Source organism: Panthera tigris, chromosome E1 (genome assembly GCF_018350195.1).
Source record: "Panthera tigris isolate Pti1 chromosome E1, P.tigris_Pti1_mat1.1, whole genome shotgun sequence".
Lineage (NCBI taxonomy): Eukaryota > Metazoa > Chordata > Mammalia > Carnivora > Felidae > Panthera > Panthera tigris.
This window is the reverse complement of record NC_056673.1, coordinates 42708349-42720598: the sequence shown is the minus strand read 5'-3', so window position 1 is coordinate 42720598 and position 12250 is coordinate 42708349. Positions and strand designations below refer to the sequence as shown.

General features: G+C 56.1%; 1 protein-coding gene across 1 annotated transcript in view; it reads right to left on the bottom strand.

Annotated features, from left to right (window-relative positions):
• Window positions 1-1239: 1239 nt before the first annotated feature.
• The window catches only part of NMT1 (N-myristoyltransferase 1), a 33791-nt gene continuing 22780 nt past the window's right edge, over window positions 1240-12250 (bottom strand). Inside the window, exons 7-13 of the mRNA XM_007093832.3 lie at window positions 11797-11913; window positions 10814-10984; window positions 9900-10008; window positions 7204-7374; window positions 6412-6579; window positions 5290-5427; window positions 1240-4625 (exon numbers count right to left, since the gene is read on the bottom strand). Coding sequence (XP_007093894.2) covers window positions 4605-4625; window positions 5290-5427; window positions 6412-6579; window positions 7204-7374; window positions 9900-10008; window positions 10814-10984; window positions 11797-11913 — 895 coding nt within the window. The 3' untranslated portion in view covers window positions 1240-4604. The remainder of the gene's footprint in view (window positions 4626-5289; window positions 5428-6411; window positions 6580-7203; window positions 7375-9899; window positions 10009-10813; window positions 10985-11796; window positions 11914-12250) is intronic.

The following is a 12250-nucleotide window of genomic DNA, read 5'->3' as shown; positions in this document are numbered from 1 at the left end:
CCCTATCCAGGAACTGTGAAGGAACAGACCAAATAGCCTGGATACCTGGTTCTCAGGGTGTAGGAAGCCAGGAAGCCAAACCGCAGGCCTGGGGGGGAGGCACGGCAAGGCTGAGTCCACATACGTAGAGCAGTCAGAACTGTCCCATCCCTAGACTGTCCCCCAGAGGGCCAGCTGTGGTGACAGCCTGTGTGGAGAGTCCCATTGTCAGGTGAGCACCGGACCCTGGGCTGAGCCCCCCATTCCTGCTTCTCTTCTCTGGCTTGGCAGAGAAGTTAGCAAGACCTTAGTTAGCAGGTCTTAGAGAAGTTAGCAAACCCTTAGCAAGAGGGTTTCCCCAAAGCTAGGAAGTCGGCCTTGAAAGGGCAAGTCTTCAATGCAAGAAATTTGGTGGGAATGGATTATGGGAGGTGGAAGCAACAATATCACTTGTAACTCAGGTCCCTGGGTGCCCACCCACAGGGCTCCGTTCTCAGCCCAAATCTAAGGGTGGGAACGAAGGTGCTCGTGACCTGCTGGGGGAGGGGAGAGACACAGGGTGTTTAGGAGGGGTCAGGAGTCCTCTGGGAGGAGGTCCCGTGTCCTCTCAGGTTGCAGCTCAGGGCCCAGATTCCCTGGGAAGGGATTCGGAGGCACCAGCCACAGGGCACCTGAAAGCAGCACAGGGTCAGGGAATGGATGAAAAGTTCCAGAGGAAGAGAACGGGGGAATGGGAAGTCTAAATGCAGTCGCTGGGGCCCTTCTTCGGAGAGCTGGTTCAGTAGCTGTGTGGCAGGCCTGGCGACCCACAGGGTTACTCCTGATGGTTCAACAGAACCATCCGGCCACTGGCCCAAAAAGGGAGATGTGGGACAGGGCAGGGCCCGGGCCCTCCCTCAGGGGAGCCATTGCTGACCTGGCTCAAAGCAGTGCTCTGCTCTGCTCTCAGCCGTGGAAGCCAGGGACGGGCCCCTCCGCCAAGGTGCCCCACTGTTGGCCCAGAAGCCAGCTGCTCCTCTTACACAGAGTGAACCTGGGTCAGTACCAACTCCTCACCGGCGGATGGGAAGTCAGGGGAAAAGAGCCCAGTTCTGCCCTGAAAGGAGAAACCTTGCCAAAGGAAAGTATTCAAAGGCTGCCTCCACGGACTGGTCACGAGGGGCTTTCCTGCAGGGCCCTGTGGCCCTGGGAGAGGCTGCTCCAGCCTGGGTCACAGACTCTGTTCCACTGCCACCTGCTGACCAGAGGAATGCCAGGGCAGAGAGGTTTGGTTCAGCTGCTTCCTTTATTAGAAACAAGTGAGATGTAACCAGTGGAACTACAATGCGTTTGGTACTTCCCCGCCCTGGAAACGGATGCCCCTCCCACAGCCCAGAGAAAAGCCCAGACAAAAGTGAAGCTTCCCCCTTCCCTGTTCCCAGATTCGGCACCTTGCCTGCAGTTAGTATTTTTGAGTTTAATTGAATGAGACCGTCTCACACAGCCTCCTGGAGCACAGCCTGTTGGTGGGCCTGCCTTTGCTTTGCGGTGGGGCAAAACCGAAGACGACTCTGGTTCTAGGGCAGGCAGGCCAGGCCACAAGAAGGCTGACCCCTGGGTGGGTAGGCACCGGCCAGGGATGTGCTCCTGCCCCCTCTCCTAGCCCAACAGTCAGGCCCTCTCCCTCTCCCAGACTGCAGCTCTGTGAAGCTACCCAGGCCTTTGGGTATCTTTTCCGTTGGTTAAATGCTGGTCATCTTTGGGCAAAGAATTCAGACCACAGGGACCCCCACCCCTAGGCTTCAGTGAGCAGCAAGTGAGGGGGGCCATGACAGTTACATGAGAATTGCAGGCAAGGCCTGAATTTCCCACAAACCTGGGTGTCGAGGTGGCTTGGTGTGGGCCAGCCTTCAAACCAAACGTTAGCATCTTTGAAAGTAGGCATGTGCGGGGGAAACAACCCTAGGTACACCTCCATCCGGAACTGAGGCTTCCTTTCTAACCAGCTTTCTCCCCTACAAAGAGGTCGGAGGCCATGGGAATGTGCGAGGGGATCAAATGTAGAGTCAATCCAAAAGCAGGAAGCAAACGTCTGGAAACATGGAGTCCAAAAGCCCAGGGTGGCAGCAGGGTGAGGGCCATCCCTGGGAGAACTTCCAACAACGGCTGCCTGAAGCAGGTCCGAGGTGATGAGCTTGGAGCCCCCACCATCCTGCAAGGCTCCTCGTGAAGAGCCCTGAACCCCAAACAATGCTTCTCTCTGAGCTCTCTGACCAGAAGTCCTGGAAGGGGTTGAGTGAAGAACGTGGGATCTGTCTGGACAAAAAGAGAGACGAACAGCAGGCACCAAGCCAACTCCCACAGACCCGGGAGGCAGTGTGGAGGGCTGGGCAGGGTTCCTACCATGCAGAGTCCAAGGAGCAGGCCACATGGTTTTGCAGGGAGACACGGAGGCCTTTCCCGGAGATCTGTTTCTTCTATAGCAGCCAGGGACTCAGAGTTTCCATTCCAGAACCGGGTTAGCCAAAGCAAAGCTCACTCCAGGGGCTGTTGTGCACCCCAACTTTCAGCGGGCAGCTTGGACCGGGACCTGGCCCAGGCTTACGACGGGGAACCTTTCCAAGTTCCGGGTCCTGCCCAAGGTAAGAACGAGTCGGGCACTTTGTTCTTTGATATCCTCAGGTGCTCGCACAGGATGAGCTGCTCTGGGACTTGGGGCGCTTTGTGTCTGATGTCTGTGAGGCTGTAAAGGCAAGCCCCGGTCTCTCCGACTCCTCCTGTCTGCGGAATGCAGTGCACATCGTGCTAAGAACAGCAGCTTCTTTGGTCTGGGTATCTTGGAGTCAAGGAGTCAAAAGTCAGCCACGATCGCTGGTGCATGCAGTGGGCAGCACAGGGGCAACGAGGAGAAGGGAGGCCCCTAGAGGCCGCTGACGAAAATGCAACACATCGGAGCGGCGGCAGCAGTTTGCATAGTGGGCAGCGCAGGTGGCGCGGCCCCCAGCCCAAGCACACGATCTCCTCCAGCTCTGGGGACCCTGCCCGGCTAGCCTCTGGCAAACCTCGCCGGAACCCACAGCCTGAAACTCGGCTCCGTTAGCCTGCAGAGCATGGCCTCCTGGCTAAGGCTTCCTCCCCCCTACAAGAAGCCGAGAAGTGCAAGCAGCCAGGAAACCGGCCCACACCACCTCCCGTTTACTTTCTTCTAGAGCAGTTACACAGGCCTGGATGTGGGCTGCTGGCAACTCCACAGCCCAGTCCTCCCCAGGCTACCTGACTGAGCACAACTGAGGAAAGCCTGCACAGACAGCCCCGTGACCCGAGGCTCCATCGCCCCTGGGGAAACTGGCAGCATCAACAGCCATCACCACTACCACAAAAATCCCCAACACATCATCAGAGAAAACCAGATCAGACAATGGTGACACAAGATCATTTCTGCTGTCAAAATCCAGATCGGTGTCCGGCCACCGCTCCTTGCTACGACTTGCAGGTTGTGCGTCTTGGAAAGGAGCAGGAGAGCTGGCTAATGGACTGGAAGGCACAGGCCACGGGCTGGTGGCTGAAGGGCTCTGGGTATCGGCCCCACGCCATCCTTGGCCAGACACCCTAGGGTGGTCAGGGTGCTGGCTCTTCGCTCTAAGATGAGCCGAGCAAGGATTGCACTGGTATGGTCTCCACAAGGTCCCAGATGCTACAAGGAGGTCAAAGGTCCCCTTCAAACTGCCAGTCACCCCAGGCAGTGGAAAATCAATCTCACAGGGGACTCATCCGTATAAAGTTGGCAACAGCTGGCTAAAGAGCCCTTTAAAATCAGTTGGCAGGATGACTTTCCACAGGGAGCAGAGCGAAGGGGGAAGAAGGGACTCCATAAAAGAAATCTGTTTCCACAGATGGTCCCCGCTGCCCAGTTTCAGAATGCAGAAAAGAACCAGCCCCTGCAGGACAGCCTCTGAGTAGGGACAGCCCCACCCAGGACTCCACCTGCAGCCCTGGGAGTTCTGAGCCCTCCTCAAGGTCAGCACAGTCCCTCCACCTTACCCTGCCTTCTCGAAGATCAGCATTTCAGCCCATCCAGAAGGGAGACCGGTTAAGATTCCCCACATCCTCTTTCTCCTGCTCCCCTAAGAAAAGTCAATGCCTGCTTTTCAGAACGAAACAATTCACTGTACCAGTATGTGTTTGTCTGGCACTGTCCTTGCATTCTAATTTTGAGGAATGATCTGGATTCAGTTTTTCATTAGAGACCGAGCATCCTTGTACATTTGGAACATGAAAGATATTTAAAATATTTATATATATATAATATATATATATATACTTTTATTATTCACCCGTTAACTCCATAATATGCCAATCACGAGCTAGTTTTCAGCAGTTACATTCCCTTGATCACGGCTGCGTAAGGATGTGATTAATTGGAAAACAGGGAGACCAGAGACACGGCCAGAGGTGACATCGCGCAGCCTACGCCATCGTAATGCAATACAATTGTCAAGTTCAGCGGCGGTTTGGTAAAGCCGGTTCAGTTCTGTTCCCTTTGCCAGGGATTCTCACGTTTGTGAAAGTTGGACCGACAAGTGGTGGGGTTCCATTTTCTGGTTTGAATTCTCAGTGGCTTTATCCAGAATCTCACTGGCAACTGATTACTGTAACACCAGCCCAACCTAGGAGAGCCAACAGGGAGAGGCAGGGTTGAGTTGACAGCCATCCAAAGTCTGCCCCATTTTCCCACCCGGTTCAGAAGGTCCAAGGGACTGGATCTGCACAGTGCCGCCAGGAGCCGGGAGCCCTCACTCAACTTTCACGAGGGGCTTCGTACATCACCCAGCTCCTTCAAGGAAAGCAACCGCCAGCAACCTGAGCCACGCTCGTCATGAGGCCTCCCTCCAGCTGGTCTGTCACGCATTCTATAAGTGCTGAGGACACCATAGCCCCGGGCTGCCCTCTGGAGCCATCAGAGGAAGGGCTGAGGGTCATGCAGGGAATGAGGGCAGTAGCCCAGCACAGGAGACGCCTCAGATCCTCTGACTCTAACCCTCCCAGCTGACCTCGGACAGCTCGACCTGCAGTTCCCTGAAGCGGTCCCGAATGCCCTGCCTCCAGCCAGCCGAGGTGGCTCATCTCGTGGGGAGAGAAGCTGGAGACAGGGTTCCTGCTTTTGTATGGCTCTGGGGCCTGTCCCCTCTGCCACCTTCACACCTGCTGCAGAAAGGGGAATGTGGACTCTGCCGGTCTGGCCCTCAGAGGGAGGAGACTTTCCAGGGCCCGGAACGCCAGCTGACAAGGGCCCAGTCCCGTGGCCCCGTCCTGCTGAAGGAGCGGACGTACCTTCTCTGCCCCCATGCTGGGGCACTTCCAGTTGTAAAGGTAATACTGCAAGTTGCCGTCCCCTATGCCAAACTTGAGCTTCTCCAGAAAGGTTTTGTTCTCCATGAGATCCAGGGCATTGAACACGTCAAACCCTTTCTGTACAGCAGGGAAAAACAAGAACAGGTGAAGAGAGATCAAAGCTGCCTCGCCCTCCTGCCTCCATCATGTCAAAGCCATATGGCACAGGTGGCCAGGACAGCAATCTCCCTTCAGAAGGTCTAACTGCATCCACGTTAAATCCAGACTCCAGCCGGCACCCGCTCTCCATCGGAGGCGCTCAGGACACTCAGAACGCCACCACGCCCGGCCTCTCCTCACTGGCCCTCCGAGTGCACACTCGTGTACTCGGCGTCCGGGTCACTGCTCCTGCCTCCCCCAAACACTAGTCATTGGCACCGTCTTCTCTGGAGACCAAGCCCGGAAGCCCTTCCTCTGAGAAGTTGGCTCCTAGCAGCTGCTCAGCACTCCTGTCTCCCCCTTACTCCCCAGACACCTCAACTACTAGGCCTCAGTGTGCACCCTGTGACTTTAGGGCCGCTGATACACTGCTAGAGAAAGACGTTTCCTAAATCTCACCAAGTTGACCAGAAGTTCTCACGGGGCACAGACTAGACTGGCCACCATCTGGCCGGCCCACGGGGGCCGCTCTCAGTTGGGGCGGGACCCACGACGAAGGACTGACTGACGCTGACCTCTTCGGGTCTTTTTTCTTTCTTTCTTTTTTTTTTTTTAAAAGCCTGGGCCCCTCCCCCCACGTGCTACAGTCAGCCACTCCAATGACTCACCACGACAGGGACCAATCTCCCCATTGCCATGCTGGGGAAGTTGTAAGGAGAACCCCTTTACTCCCGGAGCAGGCCTGGCTGTTCAGGCTCCTTGGGAGCGTCTCCCATGAGAACGAAACTCACTGAAGTAAATCAGGAGTTCAGTGCCTTCACTTCATGTGGGTCCTCCTAGTTTTGAGCCGCTGGCTGAGGAGTGGTGGGCCCCTTCCTAAGCAGAGCGGGAGGCCAGCTGTGCTCACCACTGCTCCCACTGCCCTTCCCCACACGTGTCCAGGCCCTCCAGTCCGCTCCTCACCATTTTGGCGAGAACAAGGGCGTCGCTCATGAGGTCTAGAAGAGGGGTCTGGGTGTGGACGTTGTAGAAAGAATAAGCAGCCTTTAGACTCTTGTGGGTTGGGTGATTCATAATGGTGGAGGGAAGTGTATAAAAGCTCAGGAAATCTGTCACTTCACCGTTTGCATTCTGCAGGGAAAACAATAAAAGGCAACGTCACGCACGCGCGGTGATCCTGCAGCCTGGGAACAGTGTTTCCTATTGCTTCCGCACCACCCGCAGGCAGCTCTGCCCCCTCAGAACAATGGGGGCACACCGAAACAGCATGTGCAGGCAGGAGACAACACGCTGCCGAGGACACCCGAGGACAGAGCCGGGAGCAAGAGGCAGGCCGGACCAGGGGCTGACCCTGCTGAGCTCTCGCCCTGCCTGCAAACTGTCAGGGACCTCAGGCGGCTCACGCTCCCCCAGACGGTGTCCCTGATGCCTGGCCCGCACCACCTCAAGCCAGACGGCCAGGGAAACGAAGGCTTACCTGAAGAAAAGGGACCAGTTCTCTTCTACTGTGTCACCAGTGGGGACTGGGGGTTGGGATAAAGGAAAGAAGGGCCCGTGCCAAGTCCAGAGGGCACCATTTTAGCAAGTACAAGCTACAACTTCCATTCTTCAGGGAGGACCAAGCAAGGAGGGCCAAGGAAGTCTAGGATGCCAACACCGCCATCAACCGGCTGGGTCTTCAGTCACCGAGTGTGAGAAACCTAGCCACTCGAGGAGGATGCCTCACCCGGGCCCAGAACACCCCTCCCCACTCACCTCCACCACAAAAGTGTCGATGATATTCTCCTGGGGGTAGAACCAGTGCTCCACTTCCTCCTGGCTCATGACCGGTGTGAGGTGGAACTGCTTCAGGTACCTGGTGAGGAGCTGGTGCACTACTGGAATGTCCTTTTTTTCCATTGGTCGCAGTCCAGCTGTCTTGGGAGTCTGGAATGAAGAAAGACGACACAGTTATCAGCTGTGCCGTGAGCATCTTGGCTCCCTCTCAAGTCCTGCAGGAACCAAAAACTTCACAGTCTCCTTTCCTACCCTAACCCTGGATCCCTCCACCCAGGTGCTCAAGAGACAATCCTCAGTCACCCCTGGCGATGGCCCCTCGCTCACGGCCCCACTGCACTCAGGCCCGAGTCCTGCCTTGTCGGGGTCTCTGGCCCTCTCCCTCCTAGTGAAGGCTACCCTCTCTGGCTGAGGCTATCGCTTTGATCGCTCATCCATATGGCCCGGCCACCTGCTTAAGGAAACACAACCCATCACGTCCCTCCCTTGCTCTCAACTCCCTAACACGGAGCACAAGACAGTCCACCCCCTGGATCAGCTGGCAGTTCTGACTGTCCTGTCGTTCCAGCCCAGTGGTTCTTAATGGGGGCAACTGTGCCCCCGGAGGACATCTGACAATACTCTGAGACATTTTCAGTTGGCACAAGGGGGAGGGGCACTACTGGCATCTCGTGGGCAGGAGCCAGGGAAGCTGCTAAACATCTTACAATGAACAAGCCACTCCCCATGACAAAAAATGACCCAGCCCCAAATGTCAACAGTGCTGTGACAGAGCAAAACCCTCATGGATGTGCTGGGGAAGGCCCAGCCCAGTGTTACCCATCAGCCTAGTGGAGCCTTTCTTGGCTCCTTTCCTCCGAACCCTCGCCATCTCCCACTGAACTGTAGCTGATCTCCTCCTGGGCTGGTCTCTCTCCGGCAGACTTAGAGCATGTCACAGACCAGCTTCCAGTCTAGGCCCGGTGGAGCCCGTGGGCCCAGCAGAGTCCACAGCAGACGCCTGCTTTGTCTGTCTGTTCGGACCCTGCACCAGTAGGGCCTCCAGCAGGGCCTGCTGCAAGTTAAACCCTGAAGAAAAGCACCAAACTCCTGGGAGTTCATCTTAAATCAGGATCCCACCCCACAGCTGCTTTTTCTTAAGGAAGGCTTCAGTGGAATGAAGCCATGTGATGCTCCGGAGTAAATACTGGTGCCGACAGAACATCCCCAAAGGCCCAACACACAAAGGTGGGGTCAGCCAAGTCTGAAAGCCGGGGGGAGTTACAGTTTCTGTATCTGGGGGACTGCCTGATACAACTGCTTCCCTGTGTAGAAACTGCTTCTGAAAGAGTTCGAGGATCTCTCCCCACCCAAATTCTCGCTAACCCTGAGGTCTCCAGAGAACACTCACTGACCTCGTTTCTACATGGTGGCTCCCACAAGGACACCTCCAATCCTGCACTGAAAGGGCCTCTCACCCACAGGTGGGGAGATCCAGAGACACCTTCTAGCTACGACACCCCTGTAAGAATGCTCTTTGCCTGCCTAAAACTCAAGACAAGTCTGTCATAATAACAGAAAGACTTCCATCACAGTCCTCCCAAATCTGATCTTTGGGGCAGTATCTAACTGTGCTACACCGTCTCTCAAATCTGGACACTGTCGACCCGGGGCCAGTGCGAGAGGAGCCCAATTCCAGGGTGATTACGCCAGTCTGGTGGCTGACGAATCCAGGCGGGTGCCCCTCTGGTCTGCAGGTGCCCAGTGGCTCTGCTGCCACGGAATGGAAGAGCTCTGTGGGAAGACACGTGGCCTTCAGAGCGGGGGGGGGATCCTGAAACCACGCACAACTGGGGAGCAAGGAGCAGCATTTCTTTCATTGAGAAACTAGGTAACCTGAGACCCAGAGCAGAAAACCAGCTCACTCAAGGCTGCCTAGTCCTTCACCAGCCAAATTTGGATCGAGATGGGGGGGGGGGGGGGGGAGGGTGCAGAGGGGCTGGGATTAGAAATTGAGGCTTACAGGGGCGCTGGGTGGCTCAGTCGGTTGAGCGTCCGACTTCAGCTCAGGTCATGATCTCACAGTTCATGGGTTTTGAGCCCCACATCGGGCTCTGTGCTGACTGCTCAGAGCCTGGAGCCTGCTTCAGATTCTGTGTCTCCCTCTCTCTTTGCCCCTCTCCTGCTCATGCTCTGTCTCTCTCTCAAAAATAAACATAAAGAAAGAAAGGAAGGAAGGAAGGAAGGAAGGAAGGAAGGAAGGACGAACTCGAGGCTTCCCTCACAGGCTGGGGTCACCCCTCCTTTCCCTGCCCACCAGATGCTCTAGAGCATATTCATACTGGGCTCTGGGCTGCGCTGCAGGTCAGTGAGTAGATTCATCTTGCTCTTTATACTTCGCTAAGGCTAAAATCACAGAGGATAGATGTTCTCTGAGCTCATCAACAGATGACAGGGAAGCTAGCCCAGGTGCAGACACAGGAGAACTGAGAAAGCAAAACTAAAATAAAACCCTTGCTACAGACAACAGAAACAGCAGAGGCAGGAGGGTTGGAATCCAGAAACGACGAAGTGGGTCACTTTTCTGATGAGCTCCCGCTCCCAACACCCCGCCAAAGCCGTGCTGCGTTCCTGCCCAGGGCCAGGATCTCCTTGGCCTCTCTTGCCCCTGCCCAGCGCCCCAGGGCACCACTGGCCTCTGGCAGTCGGTAGAGCTTCATGGTACGCTGCATGGTCATATTTCTGCTCAGGTGGGAGAACTTCACTTCAATCAGCTTCCGAGGGTTTAGGGACCGATGCCAGTACCTGTAGGGACACAAATGTCCGGTCCTCAGAGGATTCTGGCAAGTCCCAAGGAGGGCGATGGCATGGAGCTCTCCAGATGGCCAGCAGGTGGCGTGAGAGACCCGTCAAGGCCCCATAAGCGCCAGTGGCGGCGCTGGGCACGCCAACATCCCCCCACCAGTAAGAGCAGACCTGCCACAGCTCTTCCCGGATTTCCTATCTGTCTTTCCTGATTTCAAAAGCCACTTCTCTGTTACAGCAGTTGTCTGGGAAGAGCCACCTTCACTTGTGGAATGAAGTCCATGGAAAGCCTTCTAGGTCTCGGAATGTTTATCCTCCTCCTCCCTCCTCTACTGCCTTCGCCTGCTGTTTCTCTTCTGAATTTGAGGCAGAGACTGTCCCTGGGTCACACGGGGATCCGACATGTCTCTTTGGCCCACATAATATTCAAAACAAAATTGTGCCAACCACCGAACACCTCTGGACATTTACCATCAAAATCCAGACTTGGGCTGGTCCTTAAAAACTAAAGCAAATCCCCAGCGGACTGCCCTCCCTTCTCCAAAAGGCAGGAATCAGTGGGAGCTGAGAATGGCTAAGCCCTCTGGACAGGGCACCCGCTCTCCTGTCTGTGCCCACAACCTCCCCCTTCACTCTTCCGTGCTCCCTACCTGGCTTCCGTGGGCGCCCACCTGCCACCTTATCAGACAGGAGACATGCTCTGGGGCGGGCACCAACTTAGCGCCGGCGCTGCGAGTCTGAAGCACGAGCTCCTCAGCTGGAGTGGGCACGCCCGGACTTCGAGCGCCCTGTAAGAGATCTTTACCTGCAGGTGCCAACAGGCTTTGGTAATACCACGCCGGCAGTGTAAACAGCTTGGAAGATGCCCTCCAGGTGAACTCGCCGGGTTATCTCCCGGATCAGGACCGGAGCCACCCTCTTGGAGCGCAGCTTCTTGTGGACACACAGGAAGTTGATCTCCACCATCTTCTTCTCTCTGGAGACAAAGGGAGAACTCCCAGTGACCAGGCTTTTAATGGGGAAGATACTCCCTCAAGCTGCTGGAGCCACCGTGTAGGGAGGGGGGCCTTCAGCTCAGGCACGCGTCCTGCCACCACCTGCACCCGACAGCTGGCACGTGGAGTCCCTCGACCCCGCCGCTGCTCTGCGGCACCAGGCAAGGAACCCACTCCCTTCAAGCAGACCGCGCTTTCCATGGGAGGTGGGGCTCAAGCAAACCCCTTTATCTGAAGGCACCGCCAGGATCTACCTCATGGATCCCCAATAGCAGGATGCCCACCTTTAGCTGGCAGGGCACCTCAGAGTTAAGTCAAGGGCTATCCGGGAATTTCAAGGGTTCTGACTCCCACTAGAATCTGAGGCCTGTAAGCCCAGAAGACTGCAGCAGATAGTTCTGATGTTTCCAGGGAAAATGTGAAGACCAGAGCTCGGAGGTCCCGTGAGGGTGTGGATGTTGAGTCACACTGGCTCCGGCCTGTTTCTGAAGCTGTTCAAGTGCACCACCACGTGACGGGTGCAAGCGCAAACACTGAGTCCCTGTGCAGGTAGCACGCTGGTCCTCAGGGTGGACCCTGTTCAGCCCAGGACACAAATGAGAGAACCAGCAACAACTCAGAGCAAAACACACGGTTCCTATGATGAATTTCTATCCCCAGGACCTGAGTTCCCTCCCTTCAAGGGATCTTCACCCTTCCTTTTGTGGAAGGTACGTATATCTTTTCTTCCCTCGCTCCCAGACCAAGCAGGATGGTGGGGATGTGGGGCGCAGGGGGTGGTGCTGGTGCTTACGTGTCATAGATGTGGATGTTTGCTGGGATGGCACTGATGAACCCGACCAGTTTCCGACTTGAGACCACTCGAACCCCGCAGTGCCACTGGGGGAGCCAGCCAGGCGGCCGGAGAGCCCTAGAAGAGAGACAGAGGCCATGGTGCTGCTGACCAGTGGGCTGGGCAGGCTGCTTGGGCTCCAGAGCTGAGTCTGTTCTAAGCTCCTGCTACACCTCCCTGGGGGTAACCAGCTAAATTCTCCATAGGGCCAAGCCCTCCGGGACACACATGGGATTGAGCCAGAGCCCCTTCCTGCAGCTCGGCCCATTTGGCTTACTTACCCACCCAATCCAAGCTGTCACACTAAGGACTTCGCACCCGATCCAATTTCTTTGTGCTCACTCACCATGACAGCTTACGCTGGAGGACGGGCCTCACTGGCTCAGACTCCAGTGGGTCCTGTGGTTGGGAGCAG